A 24,233-nucleotide genomic window follows, 5' to 3' on the forward strand; every position below is an offset into this window, starting at 1 on the left:
GGTCACATGGTAAGGCATATAGTTTGTTTGGTAGTCATCATTTTTACTATTCGTTGTGCCTCCCAAAACCAATTAATTATAAGCACTGAGCCACCACTATAATGGACCAATTTCTGGAATTTGGAGAAGGCATTCTAAATGTTTCTTTGTTCACATTATTTGCACAAGAGGTAGATAACCAAATAACCTGATCATACCATTTGCTTAATGCTGTCAATACACAAATTATGTCCATTGCTGTAAATGGCACATTTGATTTTTAGAGATGTTCTGAAATAATGGATATTTTATTGCTATATTGCTGATTAAACTGAGTTTATACTTTATTGATTTCTTAAGTTAGTTAATAAATATATTTAAAATAAATTAACTTCTGGCATGATAGACACTTGTGTATAAATTTCATAAATTTTTATGGAAAATATTTATTTAAGAGCTGGAAAGCATATTTAAATGTTTGATTCATTGTGTTTCTGATTACTCTATATATTTTCATGTTTGGGTTTTTTTTGTCATCTGTGTTTCGAATGGCTTGGCCATCAAGTGTCACAATTTTCCCCGTTTAAAAAATGCAACAGCTGTCAGCCTCCTTCGATGTCTGACTGGGGATTTGTAGTTTAATAAATGAAACACACACTAGATTTTGAAAAGCTAATCAAGACTGCAAAACTGGATAGAGTGAGAGCTTCTACTCTACCACATAAGCTAACTGCTCTGAACCATATTTGACTCTACAGACCTGATGCTTCTGGTACTATAATTACCAATCTCATTAGCACCATATCTGTACAGCAGAATTTTGCAGTAAAAGTATAACAGAGTTGGAACAGATCTTGGAGGTCTTCTAGTTCAACCTCCTGCTCAATTAGGAGACCCTATATTACTCCAGACAAATGGCTGCCCAATCTCTTGTTAAAAATCTTCAGTGATGGAGGACCAACTCTTCTGGAGGCAACTGATTGTCTTGCCTGGTCTTGTGAATACTTAGGCCAATTAACCCTGGAGAAGGCCAAGTCAATAATAAAAGAGAACCAGGAACATTGAGCATCAAAATGTTATCACTGCTGCCTGTGGATGACATTGCCAAGTGTTAGACAGTCCTTTACTGCAGAGTATCTATCCCGGGGGGGGGGGGGGATTAATTTTCCCAAAGGGATACCTGAGAAATTGGAACTGTTGTGGCAGGCTGAACCAATGTAACCTGATTTGATGTCCTCAAACTCCATCACCTCAATTCTTCAAGCTGTTCCAAGCAAGGCAGAGCATTGCACAGGCTCAGAAAAGAGCTTTCTCTCCTTGCCTTTCTGCAGCTACCAGTCGACTGAAGGAGATGACTTGGCTTCCTCTCCTGGCCCCTGTGGTGGGCTTATTTACATTTGATTTTGAATTTTCAATTGACCTTATGTGGGCCAGACAGGGATAGTCAAAGGACTGGATGTGGTTCGGAGCTGTAAAATGCCCAGGTCTGAATCTAATCCTAAGCAAACATAGATGGGTATTTCCCACAGCCTGCTTTGACGTCTTTCTCTTAGCTCAGCTGCCAGGAAGATTTCATGGGACTCCTTATTTGTAGAGACTTTGCCCTTGTGGATCCACAGAGTAGAAACTCTCACTTATCTCCTCATACGGTGTCCTTTCTATGATGCCCCAAGATGTGTTCTAATCAGTTCCAATCATTTCCAAATAAGGCTGCACAGATAAATATTACATTTATTATTTTTAAGGGTTACTTCACACTCACATATCAGGTGGCCAAATATCTTCAAGTTCTAAACTACCCAAAACTTTTAATTAAATACAGTATTTTATTGCCCTATTCTTTCCTATTCTCAATCACAAATGTTGTGTTAAACGTCTCTTAACTTCTCTTTTCTATTTATCTTTTTACAGTACTGTAAAAGTACTGTAGTATATTGTTATTGTGAAGGCTGATCAAAGATTGTAATAACGATATCTTATTTGGGGGGGCATGTCTTACTGTGCTCTACTTTCTGCTTTTTGAGATTTGTGTGTGAGAGAGAAACAGGGACAAAATGCAATTCTCTCTTCTGTTCAAATATTGCAGAAGTATAATTTTAGGTAGTACCATGTTTTCCCGAAAATAAGATAGGGTCTTATTTTCTCTTGACCTCCAGAATAAGTGCTTGGCCTTATTTTTGGGGAGGTCTTATTATTTTTGAGGTGCAGGAGGCGGCGATCGTGGTCACCTCATGGTTGCTGCTGTGTTGCAATATTTTCCAGGAGGGCTTATTTTGGGGGGGAGGACTTATTTTAGTGTATGCACTCAAAAGCCCGATTGGGCTTATTATCTAGGGAGGTCTTATTTTCAGGGAAACAGGGTAGCATTAGCATTTGCTAGGACTTCCTTAGGAACAAGTTGTTCTGGATCCAGACTGTGTTAATATTTCTTTATGATGAACCGAGAGAGGAGGCAGTGAAGCTCTTCCCCTAAGTATAATCTGCTTTCAACTTCTGGGTGACCTTCCTTTAAATGTCAATATCTGTGCTTAACAGAGAGGGGCAGCTCTCTTTTGAGGTATCCATCCCACTCTGTGCTATTAATCTTGTACTGACTCAAATGACCTTACTTGGCAAAGACCCGCATTTCGAATTAGTCAGCACAATGATCTGAAGAATCCATATCCAAACACAAAGGCTTTGGAGGACATGATAAGCACTGGAGCAGAACAACAGGAAGCCTGCTTGCTTGAAACTTGTTCATAGCCAGCCCTGGAAGAGAACAAAGTGCTCTGTTCCACCGATAGGCACCATGGCTCCTCAGCTACTCCTCTGTCTGATCCTCACTTTTCTGTGGAGTCTCCCAAACGCTGAAAGTAATGGTAAGAAGCTCTTTGTTGTCTTTCTTTCTCTTCTTCTATATTACTTGTCTCACATGTGAACTTCATTTGCATGATCTCCCAGCCTTTCCCTCCCTTTCCTCCATCTCAGTTTAAATCCCACATCAGTTTAGCTTCTCCATGAAACTGAGGAATCTGTTGAAAACTTATGCCTTCTAATATAATGTGTTAGCCTGAAGAGGTGCTACCAGACCTCTTAGTTTTTGCAGTCCTACATACGGCTCTCTCTCTCCCTATAACTTTTCTGTTTCTGCAATTGGTTTAATTTCTTTTGAAGGAGTACTAATCATTTTTTGTCCAAATAAGAATCAGGTCAGAGGAAGTCTTTTTGCTGAAATGCTCATATAGTTGCAGTCTTGTGTGCATGAGTTGTGTAATTTCATTTCCTATTGAAGAATGAAAACAGAAAACACTGCAATCTATTCTATTTCTGAGACTGCAGAAATATTTAGTTATTTAGTTAGTTTGTCAAACATGTACGAGATAACAGGTATAAGTATAAACATGGACATGAGCACATGAAATTAGTACAAATAACATAAAAGGTAGTGAGAAGTGAAAGCTGATTCTTATTGGGATAAATGCAAAGTGTATCGGAATCAGCAGCAGTCCTGGCCCCTCCCTCCAAATTTTCTAATGAAGAATTTTTCTAATGAAGAATTTTATTCAAATAGCAATAGCACTTAGATTTATATAATGCTTTACAGTGCTTTACAGCCCTCTCTAAGGGGTTTACGGAGTCAGCATATTGCCCCCAATAATTTGGGTCCTCATTTTACCCTCAGAAGAATGGAAGACAGAGTCAACCTTGAGCCTGTTGAGATTTGAACTGCCAAATTGCAGACAGCCGGCAGTCAGCAGAAGTAGCCTGCAGTACTGCACTCTAACCACTGTGCCACTGCAGCTCTTACTTATTAGCAACTTATTTGTTGCATTTAAATATTTCTTAGATTTCTATAATGGCTTTCATTTAGAAGCTCAAAATAATATGCCTAGCATTCCTTGTGATGACAATATGTGGAGATGGGCAGGAGTCTTCTGTGGAATGTTCCAGCACTTGTCCTCTGGATCTTTGGCTTATAACATCTGTTCAGGATGTTATTAGAGATTCTTTCATAAATGCCTCTTTGGGGATAAAAAGATTCCATCCTATTTAACTGATGAAATTATTAGATTTCTTAAGTAGTTATCCCTGTATCCATCAGAGGTGGACAATTATTGAATCTCCTAATTTTCAGTAAAGTAAAAGAGTTACTTTCAGATTTGTATGATTAATTACTGTAATTTTACAATGAAAGTAGTGTTGGTACTCATGGTTGGTGCTTCTTGTCTGGATTACCTCAAAGGGCTGTCAGAAGCAGATGACCTCAACCCATTTTAAATTATATTTAGTACAGATTATTGGGGTTGTGGTTATCTTGATTAGCCTGATGGATAATCTTTTAGCATAGAGGGAGAGTATGACCGTTGGTTCTTCTTGAACCTCCAGTATTTTTTTTTATTGAGTCAAGCATAATGTCTTTTTGCATTGCCTATTTTGGCAACAGTTTCAGTGGCTCTATTCCATCTCTCAGGTTATCTTTAATCTGTGTCTCTTGGAGTTTTTCAAGGGCAGCTATAAGGTGGTATCCCTCAGGACTATATTCTATCTTCTGTGCTACCTCAAAACACTGAAGAAATTCACCAGGAAATTTAGAACAAGGTATCATCAGTATGCAGGATGATACTCACATCTGTTTCTCTATGACCTGTTCAAGAAACACTATGGCTCCCATGCTTGTACCAATGACTGGCTGGATGAGGGATAATGTGTTATAATGGAATCTAAATAAATAGAGCTGCTCCTTGTGGGAGATCAGGATTGAGAGGTGGCAGATCTGCTGTTCCCATTTTTTGCTCATCTATTAGCAAGAGAAATATAGTCTATCCTGTATTCCTCAATGTTACAGATATGTACATTCTCTCTTTTTGTTACAAAACCAAAACCATTCTATTTTCTGAGGCATTTTAATTGTTTTTATAGAATTTTGTCTGATTCCTATTTGAACAATTTTTTTTCTCTTATTTCATTTGTTACATATTATATAATATTACACCTTTAACAACCATTGAAAAGTACGACAGCACTGAAAAAACGGACTTATGACCACTCTTCACCGTTACTACTATTAAAACACCCCTGCAGTCAGAGGATTCTGAATTTGCTTAATTACTATGTGATTCTTTAAATGACTACATGATTATCTGAAAGATCGTGGCAAAAAAAGTAGTAACATCAAGTGTGGTCACATGATCATTCATTTAGCAACCACATCATCACCTAGTGACAGACAATCCGGTCATATTTTGAGGACTATCTGTAACTGTTTTACCCAATGCGTATCTGCCTTGGAATCTTTGTGAAAGGTGCTTTGTAAATGTTTAAAATAGACCAAGTATGTGTGCCCTTTAATTAAATGTCAATTTGTGGAACTGAAAAAGCATGTTTTCTCTGTCACAATCCCTACCCTCTGGAACCGCATCTCCCCAGAGACAACATGGTACTCACTCACTTAGAGTTCTGGAAGGTTCTTAAGACTTGAGTCTCTTCCTACACCTAAGTTTGGGATGTCTGTGGAGCCATTGTTGAATCTTTCTTGCAGGTTGAGTAATGTTTTCATCTGGAGAGTTCTTTTTCTGGTGTTATTAATATATATTGCTTATACTATAAGCTATCCAAGTCTTTTGATAAATTTCAACAAATTCTATACCTAAACACATTTGGTCAGTTAGGATAGATTGATATTGAACATACACTGAGGCAGAAGGTTAGGAAATGTAATGCAGTAGAGTAAAACAAAGGAACAAGAACTTCTGTTGTGGGAATTAAGAAACAGACAGGATTAGCTTTCTACATCAAAAAACGATTGTTTGATAGATAAAGGGAAAACCAGATAAGCTAGAGATAGGATCATTTTTATCAAAGGTGGCAGAAAAGTCAAGAAAGATCAGAGCAAGAGACCTTTAGATCTGGTACTAAGGAAACAACTTGCAAGAGTTGGCCTGCAGCAGGTCAAGAGTACATACAAAAAGAGACAGCTAAGAATGTTCCAGCAATTCAGAATACATGTACATGATTAGCCAAATTTAGGGGGGGAAATTTTCAGGGAGTTAGCAGTTTCTAGAACTGTAGAAATAAAAAGTCTACTTGAAATTATTTACTTTCTATAGGAAATTAAAGGATACATGATTGGCTTGTTTCAGACATGAAATTCTGAAATTCACCATCTCTACTGTTTGTGGGAGAGGCAGATATGGTGGGGGCCGAGGGCCAAATTATGTTCGGGAGACACAGGTTCGCTGTTTAAGAGCGATCGTGCGTTCTGACCCTCTCGCCCTTCTTGCACCCCCGGCTGCTCGGGATTGCAGGACCCTGGTCTCTGGCTGGTGTCACTTAACGCCAGGTCCGTGGTACATAAGGCTCCCCTCATTTACGACCTCATACAAGAGGGTAGAGCGGACCTGGCGTGCATTACGGAGACTTGGTTGGGCCATGAGCCCCTTAGTGAACTATGCCCACCAGGCTTCCAGGCGTTTCACCAGCAGAGAGCCCAGGGCAGGGGTGGCGGGGTGGCGGTGGTTATTAGGGAAAGTCTCAGACCTCAGGAGGTCACTGTGCCTCAGATAGGCAGGTGTGAGTCCATTTTTGGAAATGGGGCCTTGGAGTTCAGGTGGGCTTTTTTGTTATGTACCTGTCTTCCTGTTATGTTTCATCGATCCTGCCGGAGCTGCTGAGTGTGTTAGCTGGATTGGCGGTTGATTTCCCCAGGCTTATGATCCTGGGAGATTTCAATCTGCCTTCCATTGGCGAGACATCCGAGTCAGCTTGGGAGTTCATGGCTTCCATGATGGCTATGGACCTAACTCAGTTAATTCAAGACCCCACCCATAATAGGGAACACACACATGACCTGATTTTTATCTCTGGGCAGTGGATGAATGATCTAGATTTAGAGGATATTTCTATTCAACCCTTGTCATGGTCTGATCATTTCCTCATCAGGCTTGATTCCATACTGCTACCCCTCGCCGCAGGGAGGCGGAACCTACTAGATGGTTCCGCCCCAGGCACCTGATGGACCCTGAAAGGTTCCTGATGGAGCTTGGGACTTTTCCTGAATCCCTTGCTGACAACTCAACCAAAGCCTTAGTGGAAGCCTGGGATAGGGTGGCCACTGGGGCCTTGCATCGCATTGTGCCTTTGCGGTCTCTGGCCCGGTGTCGATCCCGGGTAGCTCCTTGGTTTACCGAGGAGCTCCAGGAGATGAAATGCCAGAAAAGATGCCTAGAGAGTGGTTGGAGGGCCAACCGATCCGAATCTGATCGAACACTAGTAAGAATTCATATTAAATCCTACTTAGTGGCGATAAAAGTGGCAAAATGGCAACATTCTTCCGCTCTTATCGTGTCCACAGACAACTGCCCAGCTGCCCTGTTTAGGGTGACCCGCTCCTTACTTAACCAAGGAACTGGGACAGACCCCTTGCAGGGTTTGGCTGAAGAATTTGTTCATTATCTGCAGGATAAAATCGCTCAGATCCGGACAGGCTTGGACTCTGACTGGGTAGATTCGGGTGAGTCAACTGGGATGAATCTTGTGGAGACAATCTGGGATGAGTTTGACCCTGTGACCCCCGAGGGCATGGACAGGATTATGGGGAGACTCAGTGCTGCCACTTGTGTACTGGACCCGTGTCCCTCTTGGTTAGTTTCGGCTTCCCGGGAGGTGTCACAAGGCTGGCTCCAGGTGATTACCAATGCTTCATTGAGAGAGGGTTCTTTCCCACCGCCTTGAAGGAGGCGGTGGTGAGGCCCCTCCTTAAGAAGCCTTCCCTGGACCCAGCTCCTTTAGCCAACTATTGTCCAGTCTCCAACCTTTGCTTTGTAGCGAAGGTTGTCAAGAGTGTGGTAGCATGTCACCTTCCCCAGTACCCGGATGAAGCTGTCTACCTGGATCCGTTTCAGTCGGGTTTCGGCCCGGGTACAGCATGGAGATGGCATTGGTCGCATTCGTCGATGATCTCTGACAGGGGCTGCTCCTCTGTCCTGGTCCTATTAGACGTCTCAGCGGCTTTCGATACCATCGACCATGGTATCCTACTGCGACGACTTGGGGGGTTGGGAGTGTGGGGCACCATTTTACGGTGGTTCTCCTCCTACCTGTTGGATCGGTCGCACTTCGTGTTGACTGGAGGGCAGGGATCGACCCCGAGGCACGTCACTTGAGGGGTGCCCCAGGGGTCGGTTCTCTCACCCCTCCTGTTCAACATATATATGAAACTGCTGGGCGAGATCATCCGTGGTTTTGGGGTACGGTATCATCAATATGCTGATGATACCCAACTTTTCATCTCTACCCCAAACCACCCAAACAATGCCCTCGCTGTGATGTCCCGATGCCTGGAGGCTGTGCGGATCTGGATGGGGAGGAACAGGCTCAAGCTCAATCCCTCCAAGACTGAGTGGCTGTGGTTTCCGTCATCCCAATTTGTACATCTTGTTCCATCTTTGATGATAGGGGGAGAAATTTTAGCCCCCTCAGAGAAGGCTCGCAATCTGGGAGTCCTCCTGGATACACGGCTTAGTTTAGAAGAACACCTGACGGCCGTGACCAGGGGGGCCTTTTACCAGGTTCGCCTGGTACATCAGTTGCACCCCTTCCTGGATCGGGATGCTCTGTGCACAGTCACTCATGCCCTCGTCCTTTCTCACCTGGACTACTGCAACACTCTCTACATGGGGCTGCCCTTGAAGAGCACCCGGAGGCTTCAGCTGGTCCAGAATGCAGCCGCGCGGGTTATCATGGGGGTACCTAGGTGCTCCCATGTTACACCCTTTTTAGGTGGCCTGCACTGGTTGCCGGTTGTTTTCCGGGTACGATTCAAGGTACTAATTATGATCTTTAAAGCTCCATGGCTTAGGCCCAAGGTACCTGTGAGACCACCTACTGCCACCAGTAGCCTTCCACTGTCCAGTGCGATCCCACAGAGTTGGCCTCCTCAGGGTGCCGTTGGCCAGACAGTGTCGGCTAGCGACCCCCAGGAGGAGAGCCTTCTCTGTGGGAGCGCCTTCCCTCTGGAATGAGCTGCCCCCGGAGCTTCGCATAATCCCCGACTTCCGGTCCTTCTGACGCGCCCTAAAAAGTTGGCTTTTCCAGCAAGCCGGCCTGCCCTGAACAAAATAAAATAAATGATTGATTTAATTGTTAATTTTAATCTAATTTTTAAAATGTTATTGTTAATATTAATTGGGTTTGTTTTTGGATACTCTATCTAATTTCCTTTTTAACTTTTGTAATATGTGGGTTTTTTTTAATGTTGTACGCCGCCCTCCCAAAGGACTCAGGGCGGCATATAAATCCAATAAACAAACAAACAAACAAACGAAATCCGGGACTCAGAAAAGCATAAGAACAAAGATTCATGTAAGAATTAAATGAAGACTCAGGAGACACCAGAAGTGAATAAGTCACGTGAATGATGGATGATGGATCAAAACTTGTGGGTCAAGACTTTCTAAAGAGTCATAGATTGCCAGTAACTTTTTTAAAAAATCCAGAATGACTTAAAGTAGCCTCTAAGAACCAGTGACATGCAGTCAAGTGAGGCAAGTGAGGCACAGCCTCACCACTCTCATCATGAAAAAAAAAAGTAAAAGGAAAAAGCTGAGCTAGTTGCTGCCTCACCGTGGATGACTCTGCTCTCCCTCCCCAAGTGTAGTGACTTCCTCCCCAGGCCCCCATTCATTTCTCTCTCACACATACACAGCTGGATAAAACTATATAAAAATCTAGCCCAGCTTCACTGATTACAAGTTTGAAAAGGCAACGTGGCTCCACCTGCAATCAAACTACACTTGGGGAGGGAGAGCACAAGCGAGCACTGAGGAGACCACAGGAGGAGGCAGGAAGCCAGGCAAAGAGCCATGCTGTAGTACACACACTTCCCCCCAGCCTCTTTCTTTTGGAAGGCTCGGCTCGGCTCCCCTCCGGCTTCTCTGCCTCTCCTCTCACCCCAGCCTGCCAGCAGGAGGTGGTGGGTGGGCTTTATTGTGTTCCAGGCATTTCCCACCCAGACAGCAGGCTGCATTTGCAATGGTGGAGATGTTTGGGGAAAGCAGCAGGGGAATGGGGGGGGGATGGCAGAGGAGCTGCTTTCAAGCCACTGGAAAAGATATCCAATCCAACTTTTGTGTGTGGGGGGGTTTGTTTGAGAGTGAGTGAGAGAGGGAAGGGGTAGGAGAGATAGTCCAATCCAACTTCTGTGTGTGTGTGTGTGTGTGTGTGTGTGTGTGTGTGTGTGTGAAAGAGGGGGAGGAAGGGAGAGAGGGAGGAAGGAGGGGAAGGAGAAGAAAAAGAAAAAGAAAGAAGGAGCAAAGGAGAAAAACAAATGATGTCGCTTTAAATTGGAACTGAGCATGCCTGGCTGTGGAATTCTGGGAGTTGAAGTCCAGAAGTCTAAAAATATTTGAAATCCAGCACTGTGTCAGTGCCTCACCAGTCATAAACCTCACTGCACGTCACTGCTAAGAACCAATGGGGTCAACTTCACTGGGAAAACAATTAAGTTTAGTCACAGGCTAAAGTGATTGTACTGAGGTCTAGCAGCCATAGAATCCAAGCCCATCTCTATATATTAAATATTGGCAAGATGGATGGGGAAACTGAGAAAAGGATTGTTGTGAAGTTTCAGTGTCACTGAAAAACAAATCAAAGTGGAAAGGAGAAAGGCTGGCAGTGACAGCTGGAATGTTGTAGAGCAGGGGTGTCCAAACTTGGGAACTTTAAGACTTGTGGACTTCAACTCCCAGAATTCCCCAGCCAGCATGGCTGGCTGGGGAATTCTGGGAGTTGAAGTCCACAAGTCTTAAAGTTCCCAAGTTTGGACACCCCTGTTGTAGAGTATCAGCATTAAAAAGAGACTATGAAGATTGACTGAATCGCTATAGATTGGTTAGTACAAATGTAATTAATAGAAGGAATAATTAAGGGTTGACAGTTCATTCTCACTGGGAATAGGAACAAGTAAAAAAAAACTATAAAATATAAATAAGGAAATATAGGGTTTAAAAAAACCAAAACCTTATTAAATGACACGGGTTATAAAAGAAGTCAGAATGGAAGGTTTCTAATAAAGAAAATACTGAATTCTGCTGTGAAACAAACATGGATGGTAGAAGACTGCTTTTGGGAAGAAAGAGTAGGTTTCTGAGGGAGGGAAGAAGGGATACTATAAACCCAGGCTTCAAGATTACTTCTGAGTGAGCCATTATATGGAATATATACTGCAGCCAAAATTGAGCATTTTGGCTATAAAGTTCAGCTCTCTGACATCTGCAAGTTCTCCAAATATACACTGGGGACTCTTGTCTCTCTTGTCTCTCATCCCATAGGGTGGAATTCAGTGGTTGAAAAAGCTTATGTGTAAACTTATGAATCTCATCATATTAAAATAAGTATGGTGTGTGTTGCTCTGTATGTCCATAGGAGGCTATTTCTGTTTAGTTTACTTGTGGTCCTGCCTGATAAAACTCTGTTTGTGATCATGATTTCTCAATCTAATAACTTATTCCTCTCTTGCACATTTCACATAGTCAAAATTCCTCCCTTAAAAAGCTTGTGAAATCCTTCCCATGTCAAAAATAATGATTTTTTAAAACTCAGGACCATCATTTCTCATAGCATTATCCCTGACTATAATTATACAACATATACCGTATTTTTCAGAGTATAAGACATACCTTTTTCCCTCAAAAAAGAGGGTGGAAATCTGGGTGTATCTTATATACTGAATACAGCATTTTTTTTTGCCTCCCAAAACCTTTGCAAAAATGTCTGTGCATAGCCTTTAGGAGGCTTACAGAGTGCTCCTGGGGGGCTGGGGAGGGCAAAAATGAGCGGAAAAACAGGCCATCTTTTGCTCATCCCCTCCCCAGTCCCCAGAAGCACTCCATAAGCCTCCTAAAGGCTATGCATGCCCTTCTTTTTTTTTTTGACAAACAACTGGCCTGTTTTTGCGAAAAACGGGCCATTTTTGGGAGGCCTGCAAAGTGCAAAAACCTTTTAAAAAATTTGTCTCTTCAAAATCTTGTTGCGTCTTATACTCTGACAAATACGGTAATTTCATGGCTTGTGGGCAGAGGTGGGGAGCAGGAGAAATAGTTCATGTCCCTATGATCTTTGTTTTGTTCTTCTTTAGTATTCTTAAAAGGCAAAGTGGCAAATAGGTTTTTGCAAAGAACGAAACGAGCAAATTCTATCTTTGAGGAATTTAAAGCTGGAAATATTGAGAGGGAATGCATTGAGGAGAGATGCTCAAAAGAAGAAGCCAGGGAGGCATTTGAAGATCAAGAGAAAACTGTAAGTGTATAACTTTGACTGCTCTCTCTATCTAGACTTTTTGGTGCATGTGCGTTTTTACGCATCTTATTTCTGTGAGGCCTTCAGAATCAAAATCAGATGGTATGAAATGGGTTTCAAGTATGTCGTCATCATGGAATATGTTACCAGATCATTTTTTCTGTGGTTCTTTCTGTTGCTTTTGGCTGTTCCATCCTCCTGAATATATATATATATATATATATATATATATATGTATGTATGTATGTATGTATGTATGTATGTATGTATGTATGTATGTATGTATGTATGTATATATATATATATATATATATATATATATATATATATATATATATATATATATATATATATATATATATATATATATATCTTTTCTTCATCCTGCCAAATAAAACTGGAACTTAGAGGCACTTCCATCCCACAGTCTGAGCAATCAACAAATCTGTGTGTCACCCAGATCATTCTTACACTAAAGAAGTGCTCTTACTAGATTTGCATTCATTTATTATCTTGTTATATTTCTCATCCACTTTATATATTTGAAAATTAATCAGGTGATTAATCATGCTTAAAATCCTGCCCAAAAATAAAATAAAAATAAAATTCACCAATAATCCAACTCCTCAAAATATTGGAATGGTTGTCTAAATAACTATAGCTTATTACGTAAAAGGCAACAAGCTCGCAAATAAATCACTCTGGTCAAGATGTGTACATTCTAGATCATTCTTTTCATTAAAGGACTGTCCATATTTGTATCAGGAGGATAGAAAAAGATAATAGAGTTTTTAAAATCAGAAATAACTTTTCAGTGAAAGTGCAGTTGGGGAGGAAAACTGTTTATGATATATTGTGATAGATTAGTATTAGTGCTTAGTCACTGGTCACCAAAATGTTGCTTGAGATTCTTCTTAAATTATTTTTCTTTAATTCCCTGGATTTTTTTATTTTTATTTAATACTATTAAACTCTAATGTGCATGTGTATGTTTTTTTTTTAAATCAGGAGAACTTCTGGAATGTTTATGTAGGTAAGAGATCATCTGCTTTTGCTCCACACATTTTTCCTAACATTATAGTTAAATATATGCAATGTATTTGATGACTAGGATAAATTAAAATTGACCGGTCTACCCCCATTTTTTTATTAATTCAGATTCTTAAATCCTTCTAAGCTTAGAAAAATCCCATTTATAGGTACTCTAATATAAGGTCATAAACAAGTTATTATTATCCATATGTGGGGCATTTCAAAGTCCATAATATCTGCAGCTATTAACATCCTACTCAAATCAAGTCATCTGGGGGAACTTCTAATAATTAATTTTTATTTCATTTATTTATTTAGTTTGTCACTCATGTACAAGATAACAGGAATAAGAATGTGAACATGAATAAGGACACAGGAAATGGGTACAAATAAATGGGGACAGTAGGACTGGGATGTTAGGCATGCTGGTGGACTTATGCACACCCCTACTGACCACTTAGGAATGGGGTGAGGTCAACAGTAGACAGTTTTAAGGTTAAAGTTATGGGGGTTTGAAGTTGAAATAATAAGAGTCAGGTAGTGCATTCCAGGCATTGACCACTCTGTTGCTGAAGTCGTATTTTCTGCAATCAAGTTTGGTGTGGTTTACCTTGAGTTTGTATCTATTGTGTGCTTGTGTATTACTGCGGTTGAAGCTAAAGTAGTCATTGACGTGTAGGACATTATAGAAGATAATTTTGTATACTACGCTTAGGTGAGACTGTAGGTGGCGTAATTCTAGGTTGTCCAAGCCCAAAATTTTGAGCCTGGTGGCATAAGGCACTACATGATTTGGTCAAATTTTAACCATAGCACCATCTGTCCACAGAACCAAGTTTCCTTTTCATATAGAGGACTGAAGTAATGTAGTTCCATGTGTTAAATTGGTTTATTTGCTATTTATCTCGTGAGAAAGCTTTCTTGGTAATTTGCATGTAAGCTCTTCCTCTGTGCAGAGTATTTGTTTGGTAAAGTTGATTGATCCAAAGTTGAGTATAAGTATTATTCATTATGTCCATTTTAAAAATTCCATACTTGGTACGGTAATTGAACTTCTCTTCCTGGAAACAGTGTAACTGTAACTTGGATTTTTCTTCTGAACATGTAAATACAGTATTTCTGCATTTTGGATTTTAACTTCTTTTTTTTCATGATAGATGGGGATCAGTGTTTATCAAACCCCTGTCATTACGGTGCGACATGCAAAGACGGCATTGGTAACTTTAGCTGTACCTGCTTGGCTGGCTATCAGGGGAAAACCTGTGAATCTTGTAAGTTGAGCTGGAACAATTCAGAAGGCTTAAGGGGAAGAATTGTCATTTTATTGCTATGGCCTCAATGATGCTTCAATCTAAGTGATTGTCAATTCCCATAAGATTTAACTGAAATTTTTGAAGATTTAGGGGGAGAAAACCTCACATCTTTTCAAATTTTTACAAGACTTGTCAAGAGGAGGGGAAGAAGAAGAAGAAGAAGAAGAAGAAGAATGTCCAAATAAAATTAACACAATTTCCCAAGGTTTAGCTGCCATCCAAGAAAAAACATGTGGCCCAGATTTAATTTATGAGAAGTTAATGGCTTTGTAGATGAACTGGTGTCTTGGATATATGGTAGCTTCTTAACAATATTATTGGCAGAAGTAATGGAAAAGGATGTTTCTAAGTATATGAACAATCCGTTCAGAAATATTAGAAAATAAAAAGCACCTGGAGGGATCCGGTCAAAGATGATGTTTTTTTAGCTAACATCCTCGCCTCAGGTCTACAACTGGTACAGAATACAGTGAAAAAGAGCTTGGTTATTCTTTAATTTAATAATAATAATAATAATAAGCTTTTATTTCTAGACCGCACCCTTTCCTAAGCAGGACTCGGGGCGGTGTACAGTCATTATTAAAACCATATACAAATACATAGACATAGACATAGACGTAGACGGAGGAGGTAGAAAATATACTGTACAATATTTAGTTAAAATACAAATAAAATTAAAATTCCCTTTAAAAAATCCCCAATAAAATGTTTGCCAGGAGGTGGAAGATGGAGCTATAAATCGGCTAAGCCAGCTAATTGGAACAGGTGGGTCTTGAGCTTCTGTCGGAAGGAGCGGAGGTTGTTAGTAGTTCTAATATCGGGGGGGAGGTCATTCCAGAGGGTTGGGCCCATCACAGAGAAGGCTCTACTCCTAGGCGTCACCCGCTGGCACTGCTTGGCAGATGGCACCTGGAGGAGTCCCTCCCTGTGAGAGCGGATAGGTCGTAGAGATAGGTAGGTCGTGAGGTGAGATGCGGTCCCGCAGGTAACTAGGTCCCATGCCATGGAGCGCTTTGAAGATAGTAACCAACACCTTGAAACGCACCCGAAAAACCACAGGCAGCCAGTGCAGCTCGCGCAGGAATGCTGTTATATGGAAGTATCTTGTTCCTCCCATGATAACCCGCGCGGCCGCATTCTGAACTAACTCTAGTCTTCGGGTGTCTACTTCTCTGTTAAAACTAGTTGGTCATTGTCTGGAACTATGATTTCAAGATTCTTTTTCTGATCAGCCATAGCTAGCTCAGACTTAATAAATGTTAATTATTAATTATAATTAATCTGTGAAATAGGTGGAGTTTTTACATTGATATCTAACATTTGGAATTTGCTTACACTACCCTGCTTTTTCTAGTTTAAAGGACATTTACTAAAATGGACTAACCTTACTCAGGCTGGATGAGTGCACTCCTATCCCAATATGAAGATGGAGCCAGGATAAAGAAATGTGCAACTAACTGCCCCCCCTTCCAAAAAAATATAACCACAGGTTTTGCTGATAGGTTTTCTCTATTTTGTGAAAAAATACATGAGACTTATAGTTTTCTTCAATTTGTCCCATCAATAGTTGAAAACAAGGTCCATTGGAGGAAAGAGTGAGGAGGCCAGATTCCTACCAGCTGTTCTAACCCAACCTTAGCAGAAACAAGAAACAGACTCCTTGTCCTGAAAAAACCCTCTTTATTTATCTTCTGTGAATTAATGGCATTCACATACCAAAAAGTCCAGGCAATAGTCCTTCAAAGAGTTAACTTCAGTAACAGTCCTTATCAGTTCTTTGAGATAATTGCCAGACCATGAGCTCCAAGCTGCAACACTACAAATTAAGTGCTAGCAAGTAGTCTCTGAGGCACAAAGCACAATGAGCCAAATCTTCCAAAATCTGAATTGTTTTTTTTAAATAATTTTTTTATTTTCAGACAAACACAACACACAACACATATAACATAAAAGCCTCTTCAACTACATACAGTGTGTCGATTGGTTACAAGGTCTTTCTGTGTCGTTTCCATAGTCATCACTTGAATTTTATCAAAATTCACATATTGTCAATCAAAATATCTTTGTATACATTGTTATTATGCTTCCTCCTATTCTAAGTCATTCTATTATTTTAGCATTGATAACATTCTCTAATAATTTTCAATTCCATGTTTTTCCCCCATTATTATCACCATCAATCTAATATACATATATATAAATTGTTATAATTATTAAACATCCATTAAGCCTAGCTATTATTACATCCTTTCAACATAAGGCATATTAAATTTAAAGTAAATTTATATTATGACATTTTATTACATCATCCTGAAATCATCCAATGATATTACATCTTTAGATTCTATTCTATATAGAATTGTTTATCTTTTATAAAAAGGCTTTGCAACATCATCTCCATCATCCTCACTTACAGTATTGCATAAAATTTCATATTATCAATCTAATATATATAAATGCTTTGTTATCATTATTAGTCATTTATTTGTCTATAGCTATTATTACATTGTATATAGCACTCAAAATTTAACTACATTCAAAATCTGAATTGTTATCTCTTACGACCACCACTACCCTTTCCTTCTATTTATTCCCCGGCCATGGAGGGGTCATTCAGCATCCATGTGTGCCTTGCTTCCTGAGTCAACTCCTTGTCCTCAGTTGTTCTCCTATCCTAACAGTTCTGCGCATATGCGCATACGGAACAGGCCCAGCTCAGTGGTGGGTTCCAGCTCCCATTGCAACTGGTATGCTGCAACGGGGCCGGGAGTCCACCATGTGCATGTGTGTAGCGCGCGCGTGCATACCCACCACCTGTAACGCTCCAACTGCTTGGTGGAACATTGCACAGGCGCCGTATGCCCCGTGCGCATGTGCAAATGCCCTGGTCAGCTCAAATAGAGGTGAGAGTGGTCAGGTGGGTGGGCCCTCCAGAGCACAGTACCGGAACGGTACCTGGTGCTCCCAGGAGGTACCGGTACGCTCGTACAGGGGCGTACTGATCGTATCCCACCACTGCCCCAGCTGTTCTTCGTCCCCACTTATCTCAGCCTCCATAGGAAGCTGCTGCTCCGGCGACTAAGAAATGTCAGACCGCCCTGGCTCTATCTCTGCATCCGATGCAGAGCATCCATCAGAGCCTTCCCCAGACTCCCGAATTGGCCCAAGTTCCTCCCCAACTTCCTCATTGTCCGAGTCTGCCGCCAGCTCCACTGGCAGCTGTCGGGCCACAACACCAGGATCACCTCTGCTTCTGCAACCAGTTTCCCTAACATCCCATTATAAGCAAGCAACATAGGATTGCTGTACTAAGGAAATTGGCTATGGCTGTCACAATTTTATCTTTGTATACAGAAGATGGGTTTTTTTTTATTTACTAATGCTTTGTCCGCTTATTTTTTTACATAGTCATACTAAGGTCCTGTAGATTGGACAATGGTAACTGTTGGCACTTCTGCAAATCTGATCAAAACAAAATTCACTGTTCATGTGCTGAAGGTTACATTTTGGGAGATGATGGACAGTCTTGTGTTGCTGGAGGTATGAATGTGTTTGTACAGTTAAAACAATTAATTATAACATTTTATTTTGGTTTTCTCATATCAGTTAGCCAAAGACTGATGTGTTATTCCTACTAGGCTATGTACATTCTGTCATAATTTAAAAGTCAGAACATTAAAACAATAGCAGTTTAATTGTTGGTTGTATTATATAATATATTATTTTATTATAAAGGAGAACGGCAGCATTTTATATGGTAACAAAAGGGTCAGATCTCTTTCTACCTTTTTTAATGCATCCTGATAGCTTTTCAACTCTGACTCCACGGTTCCTTTACTGGCACAATCTATCTCTGTCCATTGGCAATGAAGGCTATCTAAATATAACTTTATTCTTTGATAGGAATTATTTCCTTACGTAGAGACAGAATTGTTAGAAGTGGGCTAATTAATCAGCATTCCAATGTGTACTTATTAAAAGAATAGAGATAGCAGTTATCTAATTTCTTAATAGTTCTCTCACTCAGAATAAGCTTATTTAAATATAATGGTGTCTTCTTTTTTGTATTCTTATTTCTTGATCTCATGTTCTATTATTACTACATCACATAATTAAACATCCTCATTATCATTTTTCAGGTGACTTTTCATGTGGTAGAAATATAAAAGCAAGGAACAAGAGGGAAGCAAGTCTGGTTGACTTTCAAGAAGATTTCTCTGATGACTACGATGTGATTGAGGAAGAGAGTTTTGTTGAAACTCCTACAAATTTCTCTAGCTTAGTTCCTATTATGCAGCACAGGAATGCAACTAAGCCGCGCAAATCTGATAATTCAAACCCTGAAGGCAGAGTCGTTAATGGAACAGACTGCAAACCGGGTGAATGTCCGTGGCAGGTAAATGGGTTCAATTTGTATGTCAGAATACTAATTGATTTATACCCCACATTGGTTGAAACAGTGAAACATGCATTACTTTTAGTTTCCAATTAATTTTCTCTGTGTGTGTGTGTGTGACTGTGTGTGTGTGTGTGTGTGTGTGACTGTGTGTGTGTGTGTGTGTGTGTGTGTGTGTGTGTGTGTGAGAGAGAGAGAGAGAGAGAGAGAGAGAGAGAGAGAGAGAGAAGTAAAGATACTGGCTGTGATTGCACAATGAAATATCCACCTATCCACCTTGGACATACCGTATTTTTCAGAGTATAAGATGAACCTTTTTTCCTCAAAAAAGAGGCTGAAAATCTTATACACTGAATACAGCATTTTTGGCCTCCCAAAAGCCCACCCTCTTTACCAAAATGGCCATGCATAGCCTTTAGGAGCCTTGCAGAGTGCTCCTGGGGGCTGGAGAGGGTAAAAATGGGCAACAAATGGGCTATTTTTTGCTCAATTTTGCCTCCCCCCCAGCCCTCTATAAGCCTCCCAAAGGTTATTCATGCCATTTTTTGATGAAAAATGGGCCGTTTTTTGCTCATTTTGGGGGGGCACCCCCCCCCCCGAAGCACTCTACAAGCCTCCTAAAGGCTATTCATGCCCTTTTTTGGGGGGAAAAAATCGGGCCTGTTTTCGCGAAAAATGGACCATTTTGGGGAGTTCTGCAGAGTGCAAAAACTTTTTTTAAAAAAATTGCCTCTTCAAAACGTTGGTGCGTCTTATACTCCAGTGCTTCTTATACTCCAAAAATATGGTAGATAAAAAGGCATAGGATTTTAAATTCCATAGGACGAGCTGCCTTTTTTTGACTCTTCTTGAAGATGTTCCTGGCCATCTGTTATGAAATCAATATTCCCAAAATAATGATTGTTTAATTTATTTGTTTATTTATTTATTTTATTACATTTTTATGCCAGCTATCTCCCTTATAAGTTGTCTCTGGACAGGTTTAGTCTTATAACTTTATGACTTCTATTGTTTAGGCTCTTCTGATAAATGATCAAGGAGATGGGTTTTGTGGAGGAACAGTTCTGAGTCCCATGTATGTGCTTACTGCAGCCCACTGCATAAACCAAACCACGCGCATTAAAGTTGTTGTAGGTGGGTATTTAAATTGTTGTCTAGCTTCAAAAATATTTACAGTGCAAGCCAACACTATCTGTGTCTTCTGATGTAATCCCAAATTAGTATGCATAAAATTGCAACCTAAATTACATATATGTTTTTGGTTACTAATATGTCTCAAGCCACACAAAATCAGAGTACAATCTCTTTGCTGTCCTAAAGTTAATGGCAACTGCATTTAATGACATTCTTCACTCTCTGCTATGGCTATATATTTATGTTTAAGAGTGCTGTAGCCTGTATGCCATACCTGTATGTTACACAACACTAGCTTCTTACACACTCTAAGCCAATGTTTCTCAAACTAGGGGGCTTTAAAATGGGTGGACTTCAACTCCAGAATTCCCCAGCCAGCATGCTCCACCCATCTGAAAGCTGCCAAAGTTGAAAAACAATGGACAAGCTGTAATACATTTCGTTTGATTTTGGCTGAGAATATAGTGTAACCAAGGTATTGTCAGAAGCATTCATAGGGAAACAGAAAAAAAAAAGAACGGAGGATAGGTAATGGACAAGCGATACAGATGATAAAATGCTTTTGCATACATACTTGCATCAGATGCCCCAATATAAATATGTTATCATGGCAATGGTGTGATGATATCATCACATGCTTTGTATTTTGGCATTGCCACAGTTTGTTACAGAGGCTTAACTTAACTTAACTTTAACTTTATTTAATTTATAAACCGCGCCCTCTCCCAGAAGGGACTCGGGGCGGTGTACAGTCTGCCAACTGTACTTTGTAAATCATGTATTTTGGGTCAGAATTTTGCCCAGCAAAAATGGAAATGCTTTACACAATTCTCCCCTTTTAAGGTCTTTCTTGTTGCCATTGTCTTTTTAAAATACAATATGGAGATTTACCATGGTTACTTATATTTTGGTCCTATGGTCTGTATTGCTTTTCCTATGTAAGAAACACATTCAAGCATTGCTTTAACATAAATTAATTGCATAGGGACAAAAGAAGACAAAAGTAATCTTATAGCTGTAACCATGATCTATAATTCTGATTAGATATGTTTCTTGGCTAGATATATTTTATAACTTATTTTTCCATATAAAAATATTTATCTGATTATCAAAAATGTGGATAGCTATGTTGCATCATATAATTTTACTAAGTTGGTCTTCCACAGGGGAAGTGGACATATCAAGTAAAAAAACTGGACATCTTCTGGCTGTGAATAAAATATATGTGCATCAAAAATTTGTTCTGGCCACCTATGACTATGATATAGCCATCATCCAGTTGAAGACCCCTATCCGGTTCTCTGAAAATGTGATTCCTGCCTGCCTTCCCACTGCTGATTTTGCCAACCAAGTCCTAATGAAACAAGATTCAGGCGTTATTAGTGGATTTGGGCGCATTAAAGAAAGAGGACGGACCTCCAACACACTTAAAATGGTTACGCTTCCTTATGTGGACAGGCACGTCTGCAAGCTTTCCAGCAATTTCCCAATTACCGAAAATATGTTCTGTGCTGGCTACCGTACTCTGGCTCAAGATGCATGCCAGGGAGACAGTGGGGGCCCCCACGTCACCGCATACAGTGATACCTACTTTGTTACTGGGATTATCAGCTGGGGGGAAGGGTGTGCACAGAAAGATAAATATGGTGTTTACACAAAAGTGTCCAAATTCATCCCTTGGATAAAAAGAATAATGCGTCAAAAGGTACCCAGAACAGAGTCAGGCACTGCTCGGCCCTAGAAGTCACCCAATGGCATCTTTCATGCAGTGATAATGTCTTGGGTTAGAACATTCGGTATATTCATTTGGTTCTTTTCAGATGTGTTGCCATTTTTAAATATAACATTAAAGTAATGTAACTTTCCTATTTATCAAGGGCTTTTTTCTCTCGTATCAACCCTCTTGTGACACATAGAAGGAGTTAGGGTATTTCATTTCAGCTGTCGTCGCTTGTGTTCCTAACTTTTACGACCTTTTCTAAAGATTTATAAAGGTTTATAATTGATAATCCTTCAGGTAGAAGCTCAGCAGTGATATTTGGTCCCTTTGTATATAACCTCCAGTTCCCTTGAGACCATCAGTTGAGTTAATCAAGGTAGTGCCCAACTGGTTAATCAGCTGAAATGTTTTCCAATTTAATTTACCCCAAACAGAAGCAGAGGCCAAGCAAAGCCTTCAGTACTGTTGCCTGTCAACTCAATGGAAGAGGGGTTAGGCATCATAAAATCTTGCTCTCCTAATCCAACACTTCATGTCAGAAATTTCTTGAAGAAATGAACAGAATTCTGTATTTCTTATGGGAAAGAAATTATAAATTTATGACTAGCCTACAAAGAAAACCTCTATAAAAAGTTTGACAAATGGCATTTGCCCCCAGCGAGATTGGCCAAAATGTATCCAAATTTATCCCCCAAATGTTGGAGATGTAGACACAAGTCTGGAACATTCTACCATATGTGGTGGACATGCCCCATCACAAGGAAATATTAGTGCAAAATTCAGAAATGGCTGGAAGAAATTACGGAGCAAAAAATAGAATTGAAACTGGAATCGTTCTTATTAGGAATATTAGACCTGAAAACAGACAAATAATTTCAATACATAATACTACACATACTCACTGCAGCTAGGATTGCTTTCGCACAAAACTGGAAACAAATCAATACACCCGCATATGAAACAATAATTAGACAGGTACCCAATTGTGCAGAGATGGACAAAATGACTATGGAATTAAAATAAAGAGAAGAATCGGATGTCTATAAAATATGGAATAGAATGTATAAGTGGCTAGAAAACAGAAGCCAAAACAAGAAATAGAAGGCTTTGTGGGTTTTTTCCTAAACTAGTATTGATTACAAATAACCAAAGTTACTAATTACTATCAATCTTAAAGTATTGATTACAGTGTAAATATAATGGTGATATTAACAATTAATATTATTACAAGTGTTAGTACTACTGTTATTACATTATTAGAGAAGTTAAAATTGTTAGGAAGGCAATAGAGAATGGAGAACTACAGAGGCTAAACATGAATGCTGATACAGAAGGTTGTATAACTACTTTATATTGTTACGTTTGTCTTGTTTTTTCTTTCTTTATTTTTTGTTGTGTTTTTCTTTCTGTTTTTAAAGGTAAAAATGTTTAATAAAAACTATTTTGAAAAAAAAAATTCTGTATTTCCCAAATGGTTATTCCACTCGCCAGCTCACATTTTGGGTTTATTTTGTGTAATCAGAATTTCCAGTGATAGCATCTGACTGAGATGATCACTAACTGAGTTATAGGAACAGAATAAAAGTGATATATTCGATATGCTTTTTTAATTGTATTTTTGTATCACAAGAATTAGGGGGACATGGTCGCTCAGTGGCTAAGACGCTGAGCTTGTCGATCGAAAGGTTGGCAGTTCAGCAGTTTGAATCCCTAGTGCTACATAATGGAGTGAGCTCCTGTTACTTGTCGCAGCTTCTGCCAACCTAGCAGTTTGAAAGCATGTAAAAAAATGCAAGTATAAAAATAGGGACCACCTTTGGTGAGAGGGCATCTGTGTTTTGTGCACCTTGGGCGTTTAGTTATGCCGGCTACAGGACCACAGAGACGTCTTCAGACAGTGCTGGCCCTTCGGCTTTGAAACGGAGATGAGCACCACCCCCTAGAGTCGGGAACAACTAGCACATATGTGCGAGGGGAACCTTTACTTTTACATTTATTACAAGAATTGTGGAGGTTTTTTTATGAAAATAGGTTTAATTAAAAAGTTAAAAGGCTTTTCAGATTTGTGTGAGAAGAGATATATAAGATTTTGGGAGCGTAAGCTTCACAGTTACAAATTATCTTTCTCTTGGTGAAAACTTCAGTGCATTATTTTCTGGTTTTATATTCTGAATCTTAGTTTAATACAATTAACTTAATATTTTGACACGTCATCCAAGAAAAATAAGAATTGAATCCAGTTATGAGCTTCCAACATAACTAATCCATTTTTGTTTATGTTCAGCAGCAAAAGGAGCAGCACAAAAATAGGCATAGTAAAGGCTTAAAATGAAACCCCTTGTCAATGAGTGACAGCTACAAAAATTAAAACTCATAAATGTAA

The 24,233-nt window shown here is 39.8% G+C and overlaps 1 protein-coding gene across 1 annotated transcript in view; it reads left to right on the top strand.

The window, feature by feature from the left end:
- Window positions 1–23,447, top strand: part of LOC309389619 (coagulation factor X-like) — a 37,127-nt gene extending 13,680 nt beyond the window's left edge. The window contains exons 9-16 of the mRNA XM_081948171.1: window positions 2,676–2,840; window positions 12,095–12,255; window positions 13,264–13,288; window positions 14,445–14,558; window positions 18,009–18,140; window positions 18,740–18,996; window positions 20,013–20,130; window positions 21,297–23,447. Of these exons, the coding sequence (XP_081804297.1) occupies window positions 2,676–2,840; window positions 12,095–12,255; window positions 13,264–13,288; window positions 14,445–14,558; window positions 18,009–18,140; window positions 18,740–18,996; window positions 20,013–20,130; window positions 21,297–21,871 (1,547 nt within the window). The 3' untranslated portion in view covers window positions 21,872–23,447. The remainder of the gene's footprint in view (window positions 1–2,675; window positions 2,841–12,094; window positions 12,256–13,263; window positions 13,289–14,444; window positions 14,559–18,008; window positions 18,141–18,739; window positions 18,997–20,012; window positions 20,131–21,296) is intronic.
- Window positions 23,448–24,233: the final 786 nt, after the last annotated feature.

Source organism: Natrix helvetica (genome assembly GCF_964273705.1).
Source record: "Natrix helvetica genome assembly, chromosome: 3".
Lineage (NCBI taxonomy): Eukaryota > Metazoa > Chordata > Lepidosauria > Squamata > Natricidae > Natrix > Natrix helvetica.